Source organism: Mytilus edulis, chromosome 12, assembly GCF_963676685.1.
Source record: "Mytilus edulis chromosome 12, xbMytEdul2.2, whole genome shotgun sequence".
In the NCBI taxonomy this organism is placed as follows: Eukaryota; Metazoa; Mollusca; class Bivalvia; order Mytilida; family Mytilidae; genus Mytilus; species Mytilus edulis.
In genome coordinates this window covers 36,114,619-36,142,052 of record NC_092355.1, presented here as the reverse complement: position 1 = coordinate 36,142,052, position 27,434 = coordinate 36,114,619, and the positions used below count along the sequence as shown (strand labels likewise).

The 27,434-nt window shown below is 31.2% G+C and overlaps 1 protein-coding gene across 1 annotated transcript; it reads left to right on the top strand.

The window, feature by feature from the left end:
• On the top strand, positions 1-27,021 carry LOC139497593 (E3 ubiquitin-protein ligase TRIM71-like). The gene is made up of 5 exons (XM_071285826.1): positions 1-798; positions 2,171-2,242; positions 3,040-3,098; positions 23,557-23,718; positions 26,972-27,021. The coding sequence occupies exons 1-5, from the start codon at positions 32-34 to the stop codon at positions 27,019-27,021; spliced, it is 1,110 nt and encodes a 369-aa protein (XP_071141927.1). The 5' UTR covers positions 1-31.
• Positions 27,022-27,434: the final 413 nt, after the last annotated feature.

Genomic DNA, 27,434 nt, shown 5'->3' with positions numbered 1-27,434 from the left:
TGTCTTACCTGTGATTTTGATTAAATCCACAATGGCTCAAGCTGCGTCTAAAACCTGCGAGGTTTGTGTGAGTGCCCCTGGGTCACACTATTGTATAGATTGTGAAGAATACTATTGTGAAAACTGTAAGTTTGTACATAATAGGCAGAAGTTATCGAGAAACCATCAATTTCAAAAAGCGTCCGATCTGATCCCGGAAGGTAAATCGAAATGTAGTGAACACAAAGAAGAACTTACTTTAATTTGTAACACATGTAATGCACAAATATGTACAAGTTGTGTGACAGGAAAACACAATGGGCATACATTTTCCAAGATTGTCGATATACTCCTTCAACTACGTGGAGATAATGAAACGAAACTTCGTGCCAAGACAAATGAAGCAACTCAAAACATAAAGAAGATTGAAGAAAGCTTGAATGTGTTTGATAATTCCGTTGAGTCTGTTATAAAAGCCATCAACGATGAAGGCAACACGATTAAACAAATGGTTGATAAATCTGTAGCTCAGATGATTGCATTGGTAAAAGAACAATCCAAAAAGGAGAAAGACAAACTGATGAATGTGTTATCAGATGCAAAATCCGTGCTTGATGGTGGACACACCTTAGACAGAAAGAGAACTGAACTAGATAAGACCCGACAGGATGGAAGTTTGGTACAAAAGATCAATAATCTAAAAGAAGAAATTGACAAACTACATATAAATTCTCTTCCAGAGTTTCCAAATATATCCTTTAGTCGTAAATCTGTAGCTGAAGATGACATTAGACAACTGACAGGGACATATAATATTAGGTAAATACAAAAAAACTATGCGATGTCTATTTAACTGATACATGTTTCATCATTAACCTTGCAAAAATTTAAAATATAGGGTGAAATTATTTTTAAAGTTAATATGTACATTGTAGCAAGAAATGATTGACAAATACACATATCACAACTTAAGGTGGAAAGCTTGAAACATACCTACTATTTTTAATAGATCTTCAATAAACACGTTCTTTTTTATAAGTAAAATAAACTATATTGGTAACTACTGACGTTGACAGTGTTTTCCGATTAATGAAGTGCTACAAGAAATGGAAAAACATCGTCAACAAGTAATAACAAATATAATTAGATAGTTACTCTCTTTTCTCATGCATACGTATCACACGATTTAACTTGAAGGTACCATCTGTTTTGAAAAAATAGGTGACTGATATTGCAAAGGTCATCACTGACTAAAATTCGAAAATAAAACCTGATGTTTGTTTAATAATGTTAGTGCTTTCGGTATGGAAGCGTGATCAAGTTTACAAAAAACATTAATTTTAAATGCAAATAGAGACGTCCTTGTAGAAACTGTTGTGTTATACAAATTTTATATTTAAAAAAATCACACGTCACACGTAATCATAAAACTATTTGCATAGATGACAGATGTAATCGTGTAAGTAGTATGTTTTATAAAAATAAGCAGACTCGGGATGATTGCATATGAGACATATCTCAATAAGAAACCAATGACACAGCTATAGGTCACGGTCTGCAACAATGAACAAAACCCACGTCAAATAGTTAGGTATAACAGGTCCCAACATTACAATAGCGGGATATATAAACAGTCTGTTAAGTTGTCGAAGAATTCTTAAATTATATTATTAAAACTGTATTGAACAGGCTGACATAATGATGTCAGTTATACAAAACATATGATAAGCACTGCATTGATCATATTGATAACACAATTAATCATAACAGTGTATGTATTGATGATACAAGTTATCATTTTACATTGGGTAAAAGAAAAAAATATTATCTACAAAAGAGTGTTTTTTTTAAATTAACATCATTATCAAATATTGAGGAATATTTCAAATATCCAAATGTACATTTTATATAATGTGAGCATACTGTTAAATGATAAGACATAGTACATGTATTATGAAACTATAACAGTTCCGTATTTCATTATACTTTATTGAAAGATGTAAACAACAGTTTTGTACATTAGTGTGTTTACCTTTTCTTTTAACCTGAATATCAAAAATTTAACAAAAAACCTAGATTTTACATAGAACTTTTACATAGAATTAAATAATTTCAAAATGAATTATTTATTTAAACATCAAGCATAAAAACATAGACATTAAAACACAATGAAATCAAATCTGTTTGATAGCAAGTGTGCACCAGTCCTTGAAAAAAAGGAGCAACGCCATGGATACTATTTACTCAGATGTTCTAGTTGTGGGTAAGTTCTTATATTCAGCTCATTCTTTAGATTATTAATCATACAAAATAAATACATACAACATAACAAGATACAGCTCTTCATTAAAGTAACAAATGATTGAAATGAACTAGACATTAAATAAAACATGCACAATCTACAACTTAATATATTGTAATCTACTTTTATATACCTTTGTTCGAAGTAGTATTGTTCAGGTAAATACATCGATCAAGTGTTTATCTGGCAATAGTTTTAATACTACCTGATTTTTAAAGATATGTCTAATAATTGTACTGTAACACAACTGTCCAAGAAAAGGAAGAAGGTATGGGTTCCGCGAACACATTTTACATCGTCATAATCTGTATGTATGTGTCTGTCAGGAGCCTGTTATTCAGTGGTTGTCGTTTGTAGATATGTTACATATTGGATTTTCGTTCATTTGTTTCTATAAGAATTTGCAGTTAGTTTTTTAGTTTGAATTGTCTAACATTTCATGCATTTGTGCTGTCGAGACCTTTTATAGATCTCTCTGCGTAATGTGTTTGATCGTTGTTCAATGCCGTTATTGTGACCAATAGCTGTTCATTTCGGTGTAATTTGGTCTTTTGTAGAAGGTTGTTTTATTGGCATACACAACGCATCAGCTTTTGAACATTCGAGTTTCAAGACAATTTCTGGTTTTTATTTTGAACTTTTCAGCCGGTTTTAAGGAGTTTTAGCTGCAAGCTTTTATTGAGTTTAAGATTGTGTATTAATCCAAAAAAGTAAATTTTCTGAAAGATTGATATTTACGTTGTATTTTCTCACACTAGAAATGAATTTATTGTAGTAAACACTACTTCCAATTATACCCAGTATAAGCCACCACACAGTAAGTCTTTTTTTTTCTTTTGAAAAGGGGGGAGTGGGAGTGTCGTCAAGTTCGTTACTTATCCATTAGTCATTCGTTACTTATTCTAAATGTATTTGCTATTATTTCTTTTTCCTTATTTGTTACTTATTCTTTTTTTTCTTTTTCGTTACATATTCTTTACATATTTATTAGTTCTAAGTCGTTACCGATTCGTTACATATTTCTTATTACTTATTTGTTTCCTATGTGTTGCCTATCTCGTGTTCATTGCTTATTAGAATTTACTATGTGTCCCTCTTTTTGTACGTTATAGCCATATCGTTGGTAACAGTTCTTTGTTTCAAGAGATTAAATGAACTTTAAGAACGATTGTACCCGTGGCAATGCTCGACTGGTGCCGTTTAAATTATTGTTTCCTTATTTGCTTGTATACGTGTTATATGTTGCACATTTGAAAAAAATAATATTTTCAAATTTAATCTTGTCTGAGGTGTTATTACATAATTAATTTCACTTGACTTGACGGGGTTTAACCGGTTTGCTTACTTAAGACCAGACCATCTAACATAAGGTGTGTCGGGATAAAATCATCAATGGAGTATCCAGTTATTCGTCCCATATCATAGACTCAGTTCAATTGTATATCCCTTTTGTGACACTGACAATGATTAAAAATTAATTATAATTTGAACGGCTAACATTCTTATCAGAAACATCTTCAAATAGACTGTCCTTGAGCAAATTAAAACGTAAGATCTGCCCAATCATTTGAAATAAAATTAGTTACTTACTTATTTCTTATTTCTTGTAACACGTGTTTTATATTTTAACGTTTAACAAAGTTCCTCAATTGTAGTCTTGTCTTTGGTGTTTGCTATTGATTATTAGAGGTGAAATAACGTAAATAGCGCGTAAGGACATTTTTCAGCGATCGCCTGATACCCTGTTACTTGCATTGATTCACTATTTGATATGAATACTTACTTAGTCATTTATATAAATATAAAGGCTACTTATAATTGCTCAAATAAGAACAAAATAAACATGTAATCTATTTATGTACAAGGAGAAAAGTAACAAACAGGAAGATTTGAAATGCTGCACTGTCTGAAAAAGAATTAATTTCAGAATTGTGAATACATTGGGGCGTAAATTCGTTGACTGCAGCTGATTTTCCGCGCTTCATTATAAAAATGTGCGCACGGTCACGCTTTTATAACCCAATAAGAATACAAAAAAGAAGCATTAAATACTTATAATTACAATTTTGTTATAGCCATGATAGCTAGGATCATGAAAACACGATTTGTATCAAGCTTTTATTTTATTTACCTGTTGGACCTCGTGCCATTATGAAAGTTCAATTAAATTGTGTAATGAATGTCAACTTCAGAAGGGCTCGACATTGCTGTTAGCCAATCAAAATAACGTTATATAATGCAAAATACATGCAATGTTATTATTTTGAAATACAGATTACGTGGACGTTGTATACTTTAATCATGTTATTTGCTACACCAAATTCAGTATCGACGTTGTGATGATTAAAAATCTCGATTTAAAAAAAGTTGCAATGACAAGGTGATGATTCTTAATTTCAAAGACAGAAAATCGAAAAAAAACGTCTCTGACTTTTTTTAAAATTGTCAATCTTCTAGGGCATTTCCTGCTGCAGCCGTTTGTTTGTGGTAATTTACCTACGGATTGAGAAACAGAATTTCCGCACCAAAATAAATAAACATGGAATTTTAAACTAACTGAAAATTAGACAATAGACGTATTGGCCTAATTTGTTTTGATAAATTTCGAACACAGTCCTTTAAGTATCTAAGAATAAATACAACCTAAGCTGTCAATTTTTCTGGAAGATTGGTAATAAAATAAGTGAGTCGGACATTAACAATTTATGAAATGTTAATAATGTTTTTAATTGCAAACTCTCAGACATAATTTGTTGTATTAAAAAGTTGAGAATGGAAATAGGGAATGTGTCAACGAAACAACAACACGACCATAGAACAGACAACAGCGGAAGATCATCAGTGCAGCGAGAAACTCCAGCACCTGAAACCATCCTTCAACTGGCCCCTAAAATATATATATATACTAGTTCAGTGATAATGGACGTCATATTAAACTCCGTATTATACACAAGAAACTTAAATTAAAAATCATACAAGTCTAACAAAGCCAGAGGCCTTTGACTACATGCACAACACGTATATCTATTCTTATAGTTCAATAAGTATTACGACAGTATTAAAGAAAAAATACAAAAAAAACCACGATGATCAGAAACAGTATTTTCAAGATTTTCAATTTGTATTCCCCCACCCCCCTGAATATATTATATCGTTCAGGTTTAAGTATAAATCAATTAATTGTATAATTTGTCTTTTAAGGCGTGAGGAAATTATACCATTCGGAATGGAGTAAGTATTTTGATTTCTACTTATGCATATATGAATATAAAGATAGACTCCATGTTTCTTAAAACAAAATGCGAAACAGTTAATTGTGTTTATTTTTTATGAGCCTCACTTTAACCTGTGTATCTTAATCATGTTAATAGTTAAAAAGTTCATTGCCGCTGTTATTTTTTATGTTGTTCTGTATTTATTTAGTTATAACTACATTAGATGTATGTGTTATTATAATATTTTATACTGATTGGCTAACTGCACATCAAGTGTTATTCCTTAAGCAATTGCATCACTCAATAAAACTTCTCATTCATGATAACACGTGGTTCAAGAAAAAAGTGCAATGGTGAATTAAATAAACAGAAAATAAAATTCCTGTTTTCATGATTATAGCTAAAAATGTAATTATAAGTATTGAATTCTTCTTTTTTTAACTCATATGGTTGTAAAAGCTTTCACTGCGCGTTCATTTTTAGTACTTCGGTCAACGCTTTTACACCCCAATAAAGTTACAAAAAGAAGCATTCAATTTTTTAATAACATTTTGTATTTGTAGTCTGCTTTAGACCAGAAGAAAAAAGAAAGTCACATAACTTGTACATGTAGTAGGTCTTCACTTGTTATAAATACAGAGACACCTGCTTTTACCGGTGTATGCAATTCCTACATATACTAACGGCGTTCACAAATAAAAACAAAATGAAAGGCGATTCAGGTTTTGAGGACTTAGATCATTTTCATGAAAGATACAATTTTTAACATATGCTGCTCTACATTAAAGTGCTAATGTCAAGTCTATCATTTTTGCACAGTTTTTGCACCATACACAATCACATTATTATTGAGTTGTCTGCATTTATTTCTAAGTACATATCAACCTGTTTATTTCTCAAAAGAATTAGGAAAGGTTGAATTATTAGTATATACGGAATGCAGACAGGTTTTGAAATTATTGCAACCGTTATTATTTACCCGTCGGTCGTTGATCTCGAGCATATCAAAATAAATAATCAAATCAACAAGGGTAAAATTCTAATGTTTCAGATTGTAAGTAGCAAGTTCAAGGTTGATTAAGATAATTATTTTTTACTTAAACTGCAAAGCAATATATATGTTCGGTTAAAATATGAACTACACAACAGCCCGGTGGATTTTGCTTTTTCCTACGGCCCATCGTGGACTGCCCATCCGTGCCCACTCCAGCTATAATTCTTTTGTTGTAAAAATATTGATTACAAATGCTGATCGGCTTTTTTTCAATTAATTGTACTTGCAAGTCTTTTGATTAAGCAAAAAAAAATAGGCTAAAAATTTTGCCCACCCGGTGCTCACTCCCACTGTGGACGGGTGGACGAAGCAAAATCTACCTGAGCTGTAGTGTAATTACAAATTAAGAATTTCAACCTTACTTATTAACTCAATAGCCGTTGCACACAAGCAAAATGAACAAAGAATTTACACGATATTTGAAGCATAAAAACAGTCTTGTCAAGCCTACATAAAAGCAACACCTATGAAGATAATAGTATATGGCTCAATATGGTTTTTTCTCCAATTGACACATACATGTATGATGCTGTTCAAGCCTTCAAGGCAACACAAATGACTGCTTCATCAAGGCGCCATATTGTTTCAGTATAAGGAACAATAAATTATCCTATAAAGATCTCAAGCCTTCTTATTGACTCTTCAGGCCTTGACCACGAGCATAACGATTTCAAAATTGACTCCATAGGTAAACAATCGCAACTTATGTCTTTGTCAAGTAGACATAACAGCAGAAATAATTATGTTTATCGTCATCGGTTGATTATTATTTGTCTAAACACGAACTATATTTGTTGTTCCAGCCGGAAATCCAAGCCAACACAAATGATTGCTTCATCAGAACATCAAATTTCTTTTATTGCATATATGATATGTTTGAAGTTCATTAAAGACATATCGAAATCTGTATAAGAATCATGAATAACTTATTTAATACAATATACCGTGCTGAAAAACTGTGCTATATAGCTCAATGTCAAAAATTATAAAATAATCAATGATGCTGAAAAAGACTAATCTAACATTCTTTTTTTTTCCAGATAGTAAGTAGCAAGTTCAAGTTTGATTAGATAAGTATTTATAATTCAAACTGCAATGCAATACACGTAATAGCTGTTAGAACAAGAAATTGTTTCCCATTCAAATGTTACAATAACTAGTATTTACCGCTGACCACCAGCAAAATGAACAAATAACTGACACCATATTTGAAGCATAAAACCAGTCTTGTCAAACTTACATAAGAACACCAACTTGATGTCCACAGTATATAGCTAAATATAAATTTTCACTACCTTACAGAGACATGTTTGTTGCTGTTTAAGTCTTCAAAGCAACATCAATAACTGCTTCATCAAAACACCACATTTTGTTAAGCTCATAGAAAAAGCCTAAAGACATTTAAAGTCATTTCTTAATACTGAGTACACATCCACATTACTATTTCAAAATAAAACTTAATTGCGATAATTGCATAATATATAAATTTTTTGAAGTCCATTAGAGACATATCGGAATCTTTACTGCAAACAAGCGTAACTTATTCAATGGCCGATTCAATTCTGATCAAATATTTTATATAGCTTGAATGGACAAATGAATTAATGCCCATTTTGAAATTCATTACTTAGCAATACATGAAAATTATAAAATAATCAATGATGCTGAAACAGAATAATGAAACATTCCTTTTTTTCAGTGCGTAAGTAGCAAGTTCAAGTTTGATTAGAGAAGTATTTGTAATTCAAACTGCAATGCAATACACGTAATAGTTGTAAGAACAAGAAATTGTTTTCTCTTTCAAATATTACAATAACTATTATTTACTCATAGGCCGATGACCACGAGGACAATAAACAAATAACTGACACCATATTTGAAGCATAAAACCAGTCTTGTCAAACTTACATAAGAACACCAACTTGATGTCTGCAGTATATAGCTCAATATATATTTTCTCTACTTTACACAGACATGTGTGTTGCTGTTTAAGTCTTCAAAGCAACATCAATAACTGCTTCATCAAAACACCACATTTTGTAAAGCTCATAGAAATAGCCTAAAGACATTTAAAACATTTCTTAATACTGATTACACATCAACATCTTTACTGCAAACAAGCGTAATTTATTCAATGGCCGATTCAATTCTCATCAAGTATTTTATATAGCTTGAATGGACAAATACATTAATACACATTTTGCAATTCATTACATAGCAATACATAAAAGTTATAAAATAATCAATGATGCTGAAACAGACTAATGAAACATTCCTTTTTTTCAGTGAGTAAGTAGCAAGTTCAAGTTTGATTAGAGAAGTATTTATAATTCAAACTGCAATGCAATACACGTAATAGTTGTTAGAACAAGAAATTGTTTTCTCTTTCAAATATTACAATAACTATTATTTATTCATTGGCCGATGACCACGAGGACAAAAAAAAACACCAAATAACTGTCACCATATTTGAAGCATAAAACCAGTCTTGTCAAGCTTACATAAGAACACAAACTTATGTCTGTAGCATATGGCTCAATATAGATTTTCTCTACTTTACACAGACATGTATGTTGCTGTTTAAGCCTTCGAAGCAACATCAATGACTGCTTTATCAAAAAATCACATTTTGTAAAGCTCATAGAAATAGCTTAAAGACATTCACAGACATTTCCTAATCCTGATCACACATCAACATTACTATTTCAAAAGAAAACTTAATTCCGATAATTGCATAATATATAAATTGTTTGGAGTTCATTAGAAACACATCACAATCTTTGCTGCAAACAAGCGTAACTTATTCAATGGACGATTCAATTCTGATCAATTATTTTATATAACTTAAAATGAAAAATAAATTAATATCCATTTTGAAATTCATTTCATAGCAATACATAAAAATTATAAAATAATCAAAGATGCTGAAAAAGACTAATGTAACATTCCTTTTTTTTCAGACCGTAAGTAGCAAGTTCAAGTTTGATTAGAGAAGTATTTATAATTCAAACTGCAATGCAATACATGTAATAGCTGTTAAAACAAGGAATTGTTTGACCTTTCAAATATTAAAATAACTATTATTCACTCATTGGCCCTTGACCACGAGCAAACTGAATAAATAACTGACACCATATTTGAAGCATAAAACCAGTCTTGTCAAGTTTACATAAGACCACCAACTTGATGTATGTAGTGTATAGCTTAATACAGATTTTTTTTCTACTTTACACATACATCTATATTGCTGTTTAAGTCTTCAAAGCAACTTGATTCCGATAATTGTTCAATATATATTGTTTCAAGTTCATTAGACACATATCGGAACCTTTAATACAACCAAACGTAACTTTTTCAATGGAATATTCAATTCTTATCAATCATTCTATATAGCGTTAATGGAAAAATAAATATATACCTATTTTGCAATTCAAGGTATTACAAAATACAAAATCATAAAATATATATCAACGGTGGTGAAAAAAACTAATTTTATACATTTAAAAACTATTGTTTTTCTCTACATGACACATACATGTACGTTGCTGCTCAAGACCTAAAGACATCTCAAATTACTGATTCATCAAAACCCCATATTATTTTAATGCAAATAAAAATAGTTGGACATTTATTACAGATTTTTATAAAATCCTTATTACACATCAACATTACCAATTCAAAAGAAAAACAATTAATTTCGATGAACTGTTTAATATGACCATAATGTTAATTTGTACTTGGAAATCAATACCTGTAATATTGTATAGGTTAAATAGAAATAAATTTTCCATTAAAGATCAAAAGCTTTCTTATTTACGCATTGACCGTTGACCATGAGCAAAACGAATTGAATATTAACGACATATTTGAAGCATAAAAAATATCTTTTTCTAGTATACATCAGACCATCATTGGCTGAGTAAGGTGTTTTTTCATACAACACGTGTTGCTGTTTAAGTCGTCAATTCAAGCCAACCCAAAATTATGGCTTCATCAAGTCATCATAGTCATGTTATTGCAAATATAAAATGTTTGCTGTTCATTATATAAATCTTGGAATCTGTATAACTAACACGCATAACTTATACACTTAAAAATTCAATTCTGATAAACTGTTCTATATAGCTTTAATTTCATAGGTTAAATATCTATTTTGAAAATTATGACATGGCACGTGTGGCAACACACACACTTTTAAAATTCTCCAATGATGATGTAGTAATTTGTTTTATTGATTCATTGGCCGTTGCCCAACTCCAAAACAAACAGAAAATGGACACCGTATTTGAAGCATATAGCATGTCATTAAAAGATAAATAATCATAACGTCTTTTGTTGATGATGATATTTAATTCCATGACACACATGTTGCTCTTCCAACCGTCAATTCAAGCCAACACAAATTGATTCATCATTACATGATAATTTCTTAAATAAAATATATAAATTGTTTGAAGTACATTAAAGACGGAAGAATCTGATTAACTATTCTATGCAGGTTTAATGTAAAATTTCCATTTTGCAATTGATGTTATTGACATTTATAGAATTATCAAAAATAGTTTAATGATGGTGAAATATAAATGTAACAACTCTTTTTTCAGTGTGTAAGTATCAAGTTCAAGTTTAATAAGAGACGTATTTACAATTAAAACTGCAATGCAATACACTGAATAACATGAATAAACCTTAAATAGAAAATAAATCATTTCTATAGAGTACAACCATTATTGTTAACTCATTGACCATTGACAAAGAGCAAAACGAAGTGAAAACTGTAACCATATTTGAAGCATGCAACATGTCTTTGTCAAGCAATCATGAGTCCGAAAATCGCCATTAATTGATTATGAGTTTGCTTCACACGACTGTATGTTGCTGTTCAAATCCAATATCCGATCCAACACAATTGATTGCTTCATCAAAACATCGTCTTTCTTGTATTGCATATATTCATGATTGAAGTTCAATAAAGACGTTTTTGAATTTTCATAACAAACAAGCATAACGCATTTAATATATAATTTATATAGCTTTAAAGTCAATAATAAAGTACCCGTTTTCAATTCATTTCATGGCAATACACACAATTATAGAACTCATCAAGAAAGTGTACAACTAATGTACCAATTTTCTTCTTCAGACAGTTGACACCATAGTTGAAGCAGCATGAAAACCTGTCTGATCAAGCATACATAAAAGCAATAACTATTTAATAAATAATTGATGCAAAAGATACCAGAGGGACAGTCAAACTCATGAATCGAAAATAAACTGATAACACCATGGCTAAAAATGAAAAAAAGACAAACAGACAAACAATAGTACACATGACACAACATAGAAAATGCAAGCTATACTTTATTGTAGTTTAAACATTGGTAGACATGATTATTTTTTAAAAAATTATACCAACATGTTACTAGATATATCGGCAATTTAAGTTACTTTGTGGTCTACAAATATGTCATATTGTTTTGTTGTTGTTTTATAAGCATATTTTATTTAAATTGTTGCACACATCATAAAACTAGACTGTCAGAATCTAAATATTTTAGTATACATTCATTTTGCAAGAACAAGCTTATTTTAAATGTTTCCAATTTCTTTGAATTCTAGCGACGTTGTCTGCGACAAGTGCAATAGGTAAGTGTTTTAAGTATTCACAGGAAATATTTTCAATCAAATACAAAAGGATTATATAATCATATTTCTAAGATATGATCGTTCTTTGTGAAAACACACATAGAAAACAATTTGATAAATAAATATTCTACCGAGATTTAGTGACTCCGCAATACAACGATATCAAGTATAAAGAAGAGTAATATCAACTGAAGAAAAAAATATGATAGGAAATCACTACTTTTTGGTACCTAGACATTTAAATGTTTTCTATGTGATATATATATCACCTGGAAAAATATGTTCCTAAGTCATGATAACCACATCACACGAAGCCAGGATACAGTTTCATATTTTGCTGTTAAAAATATGTTTCAACTACGTTTTATATTTCACCATTATTTCCTGAAGTATTTGCTAAAAGTTAATAAACAGAAAGTGCTACAATTAATATGCAAAAACGAACAAAACACACACATTGCAAAGTTTTGTTGTCTCAATGAAAAACTGAAACAATTTCAACATAATGTCAGCTGATAAAACGATTATATTTATGTATTACAGACGTATGTCCTATATCAAAGACGTTTAAAGGAGTCAAGGCAAAAGTGTCATCTATCTCCAAAGTGTAATCACGATGTTTTACAAATCAGGAAATACTAATTCCATTGACAAAAAACTTATCTTTGAGTAAATGTAACTTTTAGTTGTATGTTAGATATACTAACTGTTTTCCACTTGGGCTGTTTGATTTTGTCAACGTGTTTAATATATATGGAACTTGATATTGCTGTTGTACTTTTTTGTTTACGTCTTGAACATAAAATATTGAATGCAGTTTTATAGATAAACTTCTATTCACATAATTCTGATTAACATATATGAATATAATGGTTTTAATTAAAACATTAATGAGTTGTTTTGTTTATTCATTTAAAGGCAATTAATAACTACACAAAGTCATGTAAATATAAGATTCGAGCGTACAAACCAAACAAACTATCGTATTTGTTCTATCTTTCTACCAGATAAAACAACTTTTCAAGAATTGTTCGTGCAAAATTGAGTTGTTTTTTTTTTACTTTTTAAGTATCGTTGTCTCATATTTCACATTTAATCATATACAGGATTAATATTAGGTGATTTAATACATTATTATAAATTCACCATAAATTCAGCAGAAACTAAAAGTTAATACGGTTTGAAGTGTAACTATCAAATTATATAACATATTTTGATTTTTTATGGACTGACATTTTACATAGAGCTTGAATCGACTTTACCAAAAATGAACCATGCTGTTATTTCGATAATGAATTTGAAATCATGTAAAACGTTGGTCTATTAGCATGTTGAGGTTTGATACATCTTTTTATTTTGGGTACAACATTTCATGACTAGGGGAAATCTACAAAAATATTTCTCTGTATGTTATATATAGACAAACTATTGGAATGCATGCGTACCTCTAGCATGTCTAATGGTCCTTTTTCCTTGAGATTATAAGTAGTCTTTCTTCGTCAAATACTTCAAGAAGGAGATCTTAAACAATTCTGATAAAGTGACAAATGAATCTCCATGAATTGCAAAACTAATAATAAAAGATAAATTGATCAAAATGTGTATACAATCATGTGATAAATAGAAATGCTAAAAATTGATAGATGTTTTTTTTCTTCTAAAATTCAATACATTATTGATTAGTTAATATTAAATTTATTGAAATTTTCATTATCAGCATCTCCTAACCAATCCATAGCACCTGAGAACCTTCCGGTTTTTTTGTTGGGTTCGCGTTGGTAGGTCTAAAGTATTCTGTTTCGTGTACAGCTGATTGTCTGATGGTGTATATTTTATTGTGAGTCATGTTGTCTGTTTATTTTCGATTAATAAGATTGAATGTCCAATAGGAAACTGCTGCCTATCTTTTATATACAAATCAATAAATTAAAAGTAAAAAGTAAAGCAATACCTGAAAACTTCTGAGTTCTAGGCGGATTAGATTGTTCGACTACGCAGCGACATTCAGGTGGTTTTCCCGCAAAACCAAACAACAATTGTACTGGATTTATTTCCCCTAATTGGATCAAAAATCATAACGGCAGACGATTTTTGACGTTTGCAGACACAGTAATAAAGGTAGTAATAGGTAAGTTACGCGCATCGCATAAATGAGAAAATGTATCGCATACGGGGTCTTTTTTATACGTGCATGCTTAGTTTCTTGCGATAATTTTCCTTCTCAAGCGTGTAGCATGATATGAAAATTATTACAAAAAAAGATCAAAGGAAAAATTCACAAAATAGCTATAAAAAAAGGATTATATAATCATATTAGGAAGATATAATCGTTCTTTGTGAAAACACACATAGTAAACAAATTGTTCTACCGAAATACATTGAATCCTCAATACAACGATATCAAGTATAAAGTAATCTAAACTAAAACGATATGATAGGAATATACTACTTTTTCGGTACATAGGCATTTTAATGTTTTCTGTGTGATATATATTACCGGGAATAATATGTTTCAACTACGTTTCATATTTCACCCTTATTTCCTGAAGTATTTTCTAAAAGATAATAAACAGAAAGTGCTACAATTAATATGCAAAAACAAACAAAACACACATATTGCAGAGTTTTGTTGTCTGAATTAAGATAAAAGAATGAAACACTGCAACATTTCCAACATACTGTCAGTTTATACAACGATTATATTTATGTTGATGTCATATATCAAAGAGGTTTAAAGGAGTCAAGGCAAAAGTGTCATCTATCTCCAAAATGTAATCACGATGTTTTTCAAATCAGGAAATATTAATTACATTGACAACAAATTATCTTTGAGTAAATGTAACATTTAGTTGTATGTTAAATATAATAATTGTTTTTCACTTGGGCTGTTTGATTTTGTCAACGTGTCTAATATATATGGAACTTGATATTGCTGTTGTACTTTTTTTTTGTTTACATCTTAACATAAAATATTGAATGCAGTTTCATAGATGAACTTCTATTACGTAATTCTGATTAACATCTATGAATATAATGGTTGTAATTAAAGCATTAATGAGTTGTTTTGTTTATTCATTTAAAGGCAATTAATAACTACAGATGTAAAATCTAAGATTCGCGCGTAAAACAAACAAACTCTTATACTTGTTCAGACTTTCTACCAGATACAACAATTTTTCTAGAACTGTTCTAAGTTTCAACATTGATTTTTTGTTTACTTTTAAAGTATCGTTGCCTCGTATTTTACAACTTATCATATGCTGGATTAATATTAAATGATTTAATACATTATCATAAAAGAGGGACGAAAGATACCAAAGGGACAGTCAAACTCATAAATCTAAAACAAACTGACAACGCCATGGCTAAAGATGAAAAAGACAAACAGAAAAACAATAGTACACATGACACAACATAGAAAACTAAAGAATAAACAACACGAACCCCACCAAAAACTAGGGGTGATCTCAGGTGCTCCGGAAGGGTAAGCAGATCCTGCTCCACATGCGGCACCCGTCGTGTTGCTTATGTGATTACAAATCCGGTAAATAGTCTAATTCGGTAGGTCAAATTCATGAAAGGGAAGGGGATTGTAGTTACGACGTGAGGAACATATCCGATATCATTTGTGAAATGGTTATTCCATAACGGTCAACCAACTCGTGATGGCGTCCGTAAAATTTACGAAGGGATGATTTCAACTTCACCATTTGGAACTCTTGATTTAATAGCTTCCTTGTGAGCAGTAACCCTCTATCAAGAAAATCATGATAGGAAATGCAAGCACGGGAATATCGTATCAATTGAGAGATATATACCCCGTATGCAGGTGCTGCTGGAATGTTGCTACTTAGAAATGGAAAGTTCACAATTGGAAAGCTGAAATCATCTCTTTTGTCGTAAAGTTTTGTCTTCAACCGACCCTCATTGTCAATTTCTAGATGTAAGTCAAAATATGAAGCTGACTTAACTGTATCTGTAGTATCCTTTATCTCCAATTCGATGGGATAGATGCGTTCCACATAGTCACCAAATTTTGAATTGTTTAGTGAAAGAACGTCATCTATATAGCGGAAAGTAGAGTTAAAGGATATTGCTAACTTCTTATCTTTCTTCCTAAGAAGTTCCTGCATGAAGTCAGCCTCATAATAATAAAGAAAACAAGTCAGCAAGTAGAGGGGCACAGTTTGTTCCCATTGGTATGCCGACAGTCTGTTGAAAAACACGTCCTCCGAACGTAACAAATATGTTGTCAATCAATGCACCATACTTGAACCAACGATAAGAAATTCAGCAGAAAATAAAAGCTAATACTGTTTAAAGTGTAACTATCAAATTATATAACTTATTTTAATTTTTTCTGCACTGACATGTTACATAGAGCTTGAATCGACTTTACCAAAAATGGTCCATGCCGTTATATCGATAATGAATTTGAAATCATGTAAAGCTTTGGTCTATTCGCATGTTTGATACATCTTTTTATTTCGTATACAATATTTCATGACTCGGGGAAATCTACGAAAATGATTTCTCTGTATGTTATATATGGACAAACTATTGGAATGCATGCGCACCTCTAGCATGTCTAATGGTCCTGCGTCCTTGAGATTATTAGTAGTCTTTCTTCGTCAAATGCTACAGGAAGGAAATCTTAAACAATTCTGATAAAGTGACAAATGAATCTCCATGAATTGCATTTCCAAAACTAATAATAAAAGATAAAGGTGACAAAATCTGTATACAATCATGTGATCAATCGAAATGCTCAAAGACGTGACAAATCTAAAATATGCTAAAAATTTATAAGTGTTTTATACTTCTAAAATTCAATACATTATTGATTAGTTAACAATAAATTTATTAAAATTGTCATTATCAGCATCTCCTAACCAATCCATATCACCTGAGAACCTTCCGGTTTTTTGTTGGGTTCGCGTTGATAGGTCTAAAGTATTCTGTTTCGTGTACAGCTGATTGTCTGATGGTGTATTTTTTGTTGTGAGTCATGTTGTCAGTTTTTTTTCGATTAACAAGATTGAATGTCTCATAGGAATCTGCTGCCTATCTTTAATAAACGAATCAATAAATTTAAAGTAAAAAGTAAAGCAATACGTGAAAACTTCTGAGTTCTAGGCGGATTAGATTGTTCGACTACGCAGCGACATTTAGGTGGTTGTCCCGTAAAATTGAACAAAAATAGTGCAGGATTAATTCCCCTAACTGGACCAACATTCATAATGGCGGGCGATTTTTGACGTTTGCAGACACAGTAATAAAGGTAGCAATAGGTAAGGTACGCGCATCGCATAAATGATGAAATGTATCGCATATGGTGTCTTTTTATATTATAACGTATTTTCACATCAAATAATGGAAATAATTTGAGATAAAGCTGTATTTATCGAAAGAAAATCGCAAACGGAGTTTAAGCCCCGCCCACTTTTTACCTTATTTAGAAATTCTATGTAGTCGCAAAGCTTGCAGTTTGCAAGTCGGTTAATTGGAGTTAATTGAAGCAGCCGTGCACTTGTTACTTGTGAATTAAACGACCTGGTGGAAGAAACTAATGAGAACAAATCGAACATTTTATTTAATGGTAGAAGAAACATTTTTAGAAGGATACTCTTGGTTTAATTTATCGGTTTAAGTTATTTTAATAATGTAGATATATGCTGAAATATAGACAGTAATGCGCTTAAGATAGAACACTCTGAACAGATTATAACCACGTGCTGCAATTTTTAAATTTTAGCCATGGCCAATACTGAGTAGCCATCATTTCATATGAATAACACAGAAACACATGACAAACAAATCCTGTCGTTCCCAATGAACTTCCATCTTGAGCTCTTTCAGGAAAAATCAAGTGAAAACAATCAATCAAAATCTATGGCTGTGCTTATAGTTCCTTACCTCCTTGTACACATGCTGTATTGAGGACAAATACTTCATTTGCATTATTGATACAGAAATAAACCTGATGCTTCGTATAATTTTAGTGCTTTTGGTATGGTAGCTTGATCATATTCAAGATACACTTATATATTTCATTATATTTTATTGTAATCATAATATTATTTGTCTTGATAAATGACAACACCAGTTTTGTACATATATAAGTGTGTTAACCTGTTCTTTTATCCGTAAAATTGAATAGTTTACCATAAAAACAAGATTTTACATAATACTTTTACATGGAATTAAATGATTTCAAAATGAATCATTTATTCAAACATTTTAAAAAACATAAAGAAATCAAAACTTTTTGATAGCAATTATGCTCCAGTCTTTGAAAAAAGAGCAACGCCATGGATACTTATACAGTGTTCTCGTTGTGGGTAATTTTTAGAATCAGCTTATCCTTTAGATTGATCATTCATACAAAATAAGTATCTACAAAATAACAAGATACAGCTTTTTATTCAAGTAACACATAATTGAAATGAACGAGACATTAAATACAACATGCACAATCTACAATGAAGTATAGTGTAATATGTTTCTATCTTTATATACCTTAGTTCGACGTAGTAATGTTCAGGTAAATACATTAATCAAGTGTTTAACTGACAATAGTTTTAATACCAACTGATTTTTAAAGTTCTGTCTTACATCTGTACAGTTACACAACTGTCCAATGTAAGGGAAAGGGTTGGAGTTCCGCTGACATATTTAACACCGCCATATTATGTGTGTATGTGTCTGTCCCAAACCAGGAGCCTGTCATTCAGTGGTTGCCGTTTTAAGGTATGTTACATATTGAATTTTCGTTGATTTATTTCTATAATAATGAGAACGTTCGTTTTCTATTTTGAATTGTCTTACATTTCATGCATTTGTGATGACGGGACCTTTTAAATATGACAATACGTTATGTGCTTTCACTAAGCTCAGCACCGAGTAAATCTAAAATATAATCACCGACTACGCAGCTTGGTGCAATACGGAAGACGACAGAGTTTTAGAGTATAAAGTCTCGGTATAGATTTTTACCTATTTCTGTGCAAAACTAAAAATATTAGTTATATACACTACAAACTGCTCAGAGTCTGAATTGACCAGTTTTTGTGCTCCACCAGTCAAATCGAGCACACATTTTACTCGAATAGTCTCGACATTGTCTCGACTGTACTTAACTGTACTTAAGTGTTCTCGACTAGGTCTCGACTGTACTGAATAAGTCTGATTCAGTATTTGATGATCTTGGTGTAGTCTGAAATGGTCTTGACCAAGGCTCGACCTTTCTCGAATTCTTAAATTTCACAGCAATACAACTAAAAAATGACCTGGGATTCAGTAAGCCTAATATATATCTATGATAGTTGCATAGTTTGATGAAAATCCAAGTTGATTTGAAAAAGTTATAAAAAAATAATGTGTACTATCTCTATTTTGTCCGATTTGCAAATCCTAGCTTTTTTTATCAAGATTACTTTTTATTCTTAAATTTTGAAGCACTACTACAAAAACAAAATGACCTGGGATTCAGTAAGCTTAATATATATATCTAGGATAGTTGCATAGTTTGATGAAAATCAAAGTTGATTTAAAAAAGTGATAAAAATATTAAAGTGTACTATCTCTGTTTTGTTCGAATTGCAAATCTTAGCTTTTTTTTTACCAATATCAATTTAATTCTTAAATTTTACAGCAATACAACAACAACAAAAAATGACATGGGATTCAGTAAGCTTGATATATATCTAGGATAGTTGCATAGCTTGATGAAAATCCAAGTGGATTTCATAAAGTTATAAAAAAAATTAAAGTGTACCATCTCTATTTTGTCCCAATTGCAAATCCTAGCTTTTTTTACCAAGATTAATTTAATTCTTAAATTTTACAGCAATACAACAAAAAAAATGACCTAGGATTCAGTTATCTTGATATATATCTAAGATAGCTGCATAGTTTGATCAAAAGCAAAGGTTGATTTGAAAAAGTTGTTCAAAAAATTAAAGATGCCTATCTAAATTTATATAATCATTTTTTGTTTTACCAATTGTAAAATTTAATTCTTTCTTTTCACAGCAATAAATCAAACTACCAAATAAGCTTGAATTTTGTAAGATCAATATTTGATTTAGTTAGATGGGCTGATTTACACCAGTCGAAACTAAATTTGAAGTTCAAGACTAGTCGAGACAGGTCGAGACTGGTTGAGACTGAGTCGAGCCTTGGTCAAGTCCATTTCAGACTACTCAAAGATCATCAAGTACTGAATCAGACTAATTAAGTAAAGTCGAGACCTAGTCGAGAACACTTAAGTACAGTTCAGTACAGTCGAGACGATGTCGAGACTAGTCGAGTAAAATATGTGCTCGATTTTACTGGTCGAGCACAAAAACAGATAGATTTAAAAATGTACTACATATTTTTTTTTTATAAAAGAAGATGTGGTGTAATTGCCAATATGACAATTTCTACACAAGGCCAAATGACACATAAATTAACAGCTCTAGGTCCCCGTACAGCCTTCAACAATGAGCTAAGCCCATACTGCATTGTCAGCTATAAAAGGCCTCGATATTACAATGTAAAACATTTCAAACAAGAAAAATAACGGCCTAATTTATGTACAAAAAATGAATGAAAAACAAATACATAGTACATAATCAAACAATAACCAGTGAATAACAGGCTCCTGACTGGCGACAGGCACATACACAGAGAATGTGGCGGGGTTTTACTGGTAATTTTTACTCATATTTTATAGGATAATAACAATGTATCTTAATGTTTCGCTTCTTTGATAGCAAGACCTAATCGGTTTCATTTAGTATATAAAATGACTTTTAAAGGAGCACACATACATGCATGTCTACATTTCTTACAGTTCTGGGCATGTGTTCAAGTCAAAAGCTGTTGATGATGGTAATTGTACAATTATGTTAGATGACGTAGACTGTTAGATAGTCTATCATCAAGATGGGACTCAGAAAGAGCAATAGTATCATATGTGCCTAGTTCACATGCAATCAAATCTACCTTAGGCGGTAAGCTGCATACGTTATTGTGAACTATTTTAATATTACGTAAATCAGTTGAACGATGTGGACATGGGTTTTTCACAATACCATACCGTACAAGGAGCATTGACAAAAGATGTGAAAAATGTAAGTTGAACATAACTCCGAATTCATTGGTTACAAAAAACAGGAAAATAAGTTTATACAGTGTATAACACTTAAGGTGATTGATACAGTTAAATGATGAGGGACACCTACCAATAATGTGCATACACTTAATAGTGATCATTATTTAATCGTATGTGTCAAAAATCAAAAGTATATTTGGTAGTGTCCTCATTTTTCCGGAGGTAAACAAAAATATAAACATAAGACCTAACTACTAAAGTACCAAAACATAGGCTGTAATGCACCAAAATTATACAAAATAATATCATTCTTATCAAATGAAACATATATACAAGTATTAATACACAAAATAAATAAATATAAAAAGGTGTGTTACTGTTGAAGTAAGACACAGCTGTATGCAATAGTAGTAGCTTATAAATAGAGCTATATTGCTTAATGTGGAAGTTAGATAGTCAAGTGTGACCTTGTCAATATTTAGTTCGACTATAAATAGAGTCATGCGCTCTTAAGCACGTGTTAATGTTTACAAATAAGATATCAACCAGCACATGTTTATTGATTTATCAAATTTTAAATTACGAACTGTTAAGTATCCCCTGATTTTCAGGTTGGTTCCTTAGAGGCAGATGGTGACTTGACAGATATTTCCTCTAAGATAGTCGACTGAGACGTTTGTCATGGTATTGGTACTGATGGTGGCGCTGATGACTATTTGTTGGTTTTAACCGCTTTAGCATGACTGGATAGTCGTTTGCCTGTTATGTTATCATCTGGTTTTGGGGATTTATTGTTGATAGAAAGGTGTTGTTGAAATGTAGTCGGAAAATCTGATCGTCTAGTGCATACAAAAATACGATAAAAACTTTCCCATCAAAAGTCCAGGTTCTTTAATGAAGTTGTTATTTTTTAGCCAACGTCCATTATAGGCTAGTTCAAATCGTTTGCGTGTAAGGTTCCATACAATAGGTAGTTTGTACCAATACTCTTATTGAATTCGTGCATTGTTTTTTTTGCATTTTAAGAGTTTTTGTCTGCTTTTGTAAGACACAAACCAAACAATAATTTCCCGAGGCTTTGGCTTACTGTCATTAGATCTCGGAAGACTTACTCTGTGTGATTTGTCTATTTCACCAGGTTCTAACTGAGAATTAAGCACATCATTAGAAAATTTAAGAACTTCATCATCAGTATTTTCGAAAATAATTTACGGGATACCAGCTAAACGAAATGACTGTCTGCGAGTGTATTGTTCAAGGTCATCGTTTTTCCCCTCCAGTTCTTTGCATTTTGCTTCGGATTTTGTTAATTCAGCACGCATTATTTCTACATTTTTACGTAACGGTGTTAAAATGTCTGCTATTTGTGTGTCAAGGGATGGTAGTAGATGTTCAACGAGCTTTGATTTTAAATAGGGTATGTCACACAATGAGGCAACAAACTTGTCCATGATCTTTTGGTCATTGAGGATGCATACGAATACATCCAACAGAACTTCAGGGTCATCGTTTTCAATATCACTACTACCAGTCCGAAATCGTTTTGCGGAATGGTAGCCACTACGGCCCTGAGCCTGATCATGACCATGGGAACTTTGAAAACCCCGTTGGTATCTCCCCCTTCCTCGACCAGTACGTCCCATAGAGAATGTTAGATATAGATATGATGATCAAAGAATATTTTAACTATCCAATATTAATTTTTATATTTTCGAGATTGTGTGATCATATTTTCCCGTGAGAGTGTATTTACAACGATTTCAACAGGGCTGTCGAGAATAAAGAGATCTTCCGAGATTTGACCAGTTGACCTGTTACTCACTCTTGCGCTGACAAAATCCAAATTTCCAATAAACATCATCATAATTGTATAATTAAATCTCACTTTCAATGTAAAATGTAAGTTTTGAGTCACATTTTGTACATCCTATTCCATATTTCAGCCGGAGAAATTTTAAAGGTCTGCCATTTTCTTTTGATTACAACTCACTTTTGATACATGTTCACATGAAATGGAAATTGAGGAGTAAAATATGTCAAAGAGACAACAATCCGACGGAGATGTTTAGCCAATGGGTGTACAACATAGCGAATGATTCACGCAGCAGGACACTTCACATAATGTGCACTTGTTCAATGAAAACGAACGTCTCACATAACTCCGCAATACATAAATGAACTTAATTAAAAAAAAGACTAACACATGCTTAATGTATAATTAATGTATACTTACACACAATATAATATATTGTTCTTCTAGATAATGGTGGCTGGAGTACAGGGTCTCAATGGAGTGGCTGCTTCTGTGAAAGTCAACAATTTCGAATACGAGATTGCAACAATCCGGCACCTTTATATGGAGGACGATTTTGCGAAGGGCATTCCGTAGAAAAAAGGGAATGTAGTTCTTACTGTTATTCAAGTAAGTATTAATAAGTACAATGTAACTCGTGTGTTTGAAACATTTTAAAAACATTGAAGGAATGCCACTGTTTAATTTCACGTTTCTTAGAAAATCCGAGACAATGCGTCCTATTCTGTAGGATTTATTTCGCAGAAGGATCTGTGACGTCATATGCAATGCTATATGTTTATGACTTTGTCAAAAATAAACTATCGCAAAAATCATTATTCACAATCCCTTGACTTAAACGTAAGAATGCTAAAAAATGATAATTGCAAAAAAAAAATATATATTTAATTGCTAGTAGGAGCACAATTTAAGTTATACGAAAAAAATCAACTGCACATTCATTAACGAATTTTACTTTTTGCAAGAGGATAATTGTTTTGGCTTCTTTTTAACTACATTTCTGTTAAAAAAATACATTTGTATTGATTATCATTTTTAAGCATCCTTAGCCTAATAACAATTCGGAAGGAATATTGAACATACCCGATAAAATGGTCTCTTAGGACTGCACTTTGACATCAAACTTACCGAAGTTATTTGATGATAGACAGTCTACCGCAAAGTGTTTTCAGGGTATTGCATCTCGCGTTTTTACAATTTTTTTTGGTGTCATTAATATCTACGTGTTTGTGTAGGTTTGTACATAAATATCTTAGCTTTCCTGGACAGACAGATTGCTTACTCACTTTGCTGGTACAGTACTACCTGTGACTTTATCTTATTAAAGAGGGACGAAAGATACAAAAGGGACAGTCAACTCATAAATCTAGAACACACTGAACACGCCATGGCTAAAAATGAATGGTGCCCATAAACAATACGTTCATCATGGTGGTCCTATATGTCCATCATCATACCCCCTGTTGCTTTTTAATACACAAGATATTGATCAAAAACTAGTCAAGGATAACAGGAAATATTGAATGCATTGAAGTGTTAAAATGATATAACTCACAGATCATGTGTCTCAGGTAAATATGCATATATGTGTTTGCTAAATTTATTAAGTGTGATTATGACAAGAAATTCAAAACATAAATGAAATATTAAAACTATTTGACCAAATAGCTTAATAAAAAAATGTCTCATGACTAATAGTTTTGATATTATACCATTTAAATGATTTTTAATCAGTTTAAGTTATTTTTTATATGTATTAAGTCTATTTTTGTGGTAAGTGAATATTAAATGAATATCATTTTCAAATATAACTTCAAACTTTTACAATGCCTACTTTTTTCTATTGAAAAGGTATTTCTCAAATTAATTTTCTAAAATCAAAATGTTTTTCTATTTGCAGATAGACTGATCTGCATTCAACATTGTTTAACATATGTTCAAGATTGTCTTTGGAACTTGCGCTAAATAAAATTGATGCAATTCATTATTTCTCTATTGAATAAAATATAAATATTAGCAATATGCATTACAGGAAAATTTGATAGTAGTTTTATTGTCATATGATATTTTAAACATAATCTATGTTTCAGAGGTAAAGCATTTCTTTTACTTTTTGTTCTTGGGTAAGAGAAGGTAAATAATTTTCAAATAGTTTATCTCAAAGTTGTTTTGTTAATTTTACAATTATGGAAGGAATGTTCACCATTGACCAACAAGAGGCACAGTTTACACATTCTATCCTTTCTAGGAATTGTATATTGTCCACTATTCTCTATTTCTAAATTATGACCAATAATTCTCTACCTATTGACACAATCAAGTTCTCATGTTTTATCAAGGACTTTAAAAGTCTTATATTAATTCATTCAAGTTCCTCCACTTATTAACTTTATCTAAAAGCCTAGGTTGAGTGAATGTATACCAAGAATATGTATCATGCCAGTCCAGCACTTTCGACAATATAATACACCGAAAGAAAATATGATTTTATTAATAGACCATAAAGTGTCACCATCTTTAGAATAAACTCATCATAGATACCAGGACTAAATTTAATATACGCCAGACGCGCATTTCGTATACAAAATACTCATCAGTGAGTCTCGAATCCCAAAAAGTTAAAAAGGCCAAATAAAGTACAAAGTTTAAAAGCATTGAGGACGAAAATTCCTAAAAGTTTTGCCAGGTAAGGTAATCTATGCCTGAGGTAGAAAATCAAAAAAATTGTAAGCAGTTAATTTATATATGTAACCATATCAATGACAATTCATGTCAGCACAGAATGTGCTGACTACTGGGCTTGTGATACCCTCGGGGAAATAAATCTCCACCAGCAGTGGTATCGACCCAGTGGTTGTAAATAAACTCATTATAGATACCAGGACTAAATTTAATATAGAAGTGTACTTTATTTTTTCTGGAGACAAATTTTGATAGAAATTAACCAAACTGAAGAAAACATATTTGATAAAATTCAAGCATTTTTAATAAACATATATTAAATTTGATGATACATTTTGAAACTAGGTGGGCATTTGGAAAATAAGTCTTTTCAGTGATTGATTGTGCACAACTGTTGTTTTGAGATTTGAAAAAAATTAAGATAAATAAAATTAGTTTTTTCCTAAAACACTTTTTTAAATGTCATTTGCATGATTATTAGTTATTATTAAAAGTAATAATTCATTTAATAATGCAAACAAACAATTGAATACAATACAAATCATGTACATTAACCTTTTACTTAAAAAAAAACAATTATTAAAAGTCTGTTTTTTCAAATGCTTGTCAATAACGTTATCTTCTACTTTAGAAGAGAATTACAGTGACTTGACTGTTAGTGTTGCTCTCCACCAATTGCAACTCATTCAACATTTTGACCAAATTGCAATTTGTTTTATAAAATCAAATTGTTCAACTGGTCAGAAATTTGAACCAACTGCTGTAGAAAACCACAGCCAAGTCATGAAAGTGCAAGGTGATAAAATAAAACATACTTACAATCCTATAAGACTTTAACTCCACTTTAATGATGTTGTGACACAATTAGTTTATCAGTTTGTATAGTTATATTATATTCATTTCCATGCTGAAGGGGAACTGTTTATTTTGAATTGCTATTAAATTGTCCAAACTAAGCTTTCATATAGTTTTTCTTTCTTAAAGTATTCTATATTTTTAATATGACCTGGAAATCTGAAGGTTTTCTCCAAAAAATACAGCTTAAGTAATTTAATCTTGGGGTAGTAGGTAGTAATCATGTTAATTCTTATAGTACGTACAACTAACTGCAATGTAGTTAAAAAAGTACCACCTATACGCACGATTTACAGTCATATAAATATATTGTTCTTTTTTTCAGTGCAAGATGGGGACATGATTGTTATTCCAAAAGATTACTTCACTGGGTGAAGTCAACAAAAAATACACACTGTCAACAGTCAATTATAAGATACTTTCTCTTTTATAAACAATCTCTTCTGACATCAGACTCGGACTTCTCTTGAACTGAATTTTTAATGTGCGTATTGTTATGCGTTTACCTTTCTGCATTGGCTAGATGTATAGGGGGAGGGTTGATATCTCACAAACATGTTTCACCGCGCGGCATTTTTGCACCTGTCCCAAGTCAGGAGCCTTTGGCGTTTGTTAGTCTTGTATCATTTTAAATTTTAGTTTCTTGTGTACAATTTGGAGTTTAGTATGGTGTTCATTATCACTGAATCAGTATATATTTGTTAAGGGTTCAGCTGAAGGACGCGTCCGGGTGCGAGAATTTCTCGTTGCAATGAAGACCTGTTTTTGACCTTCTGCTGTTGCTCTAT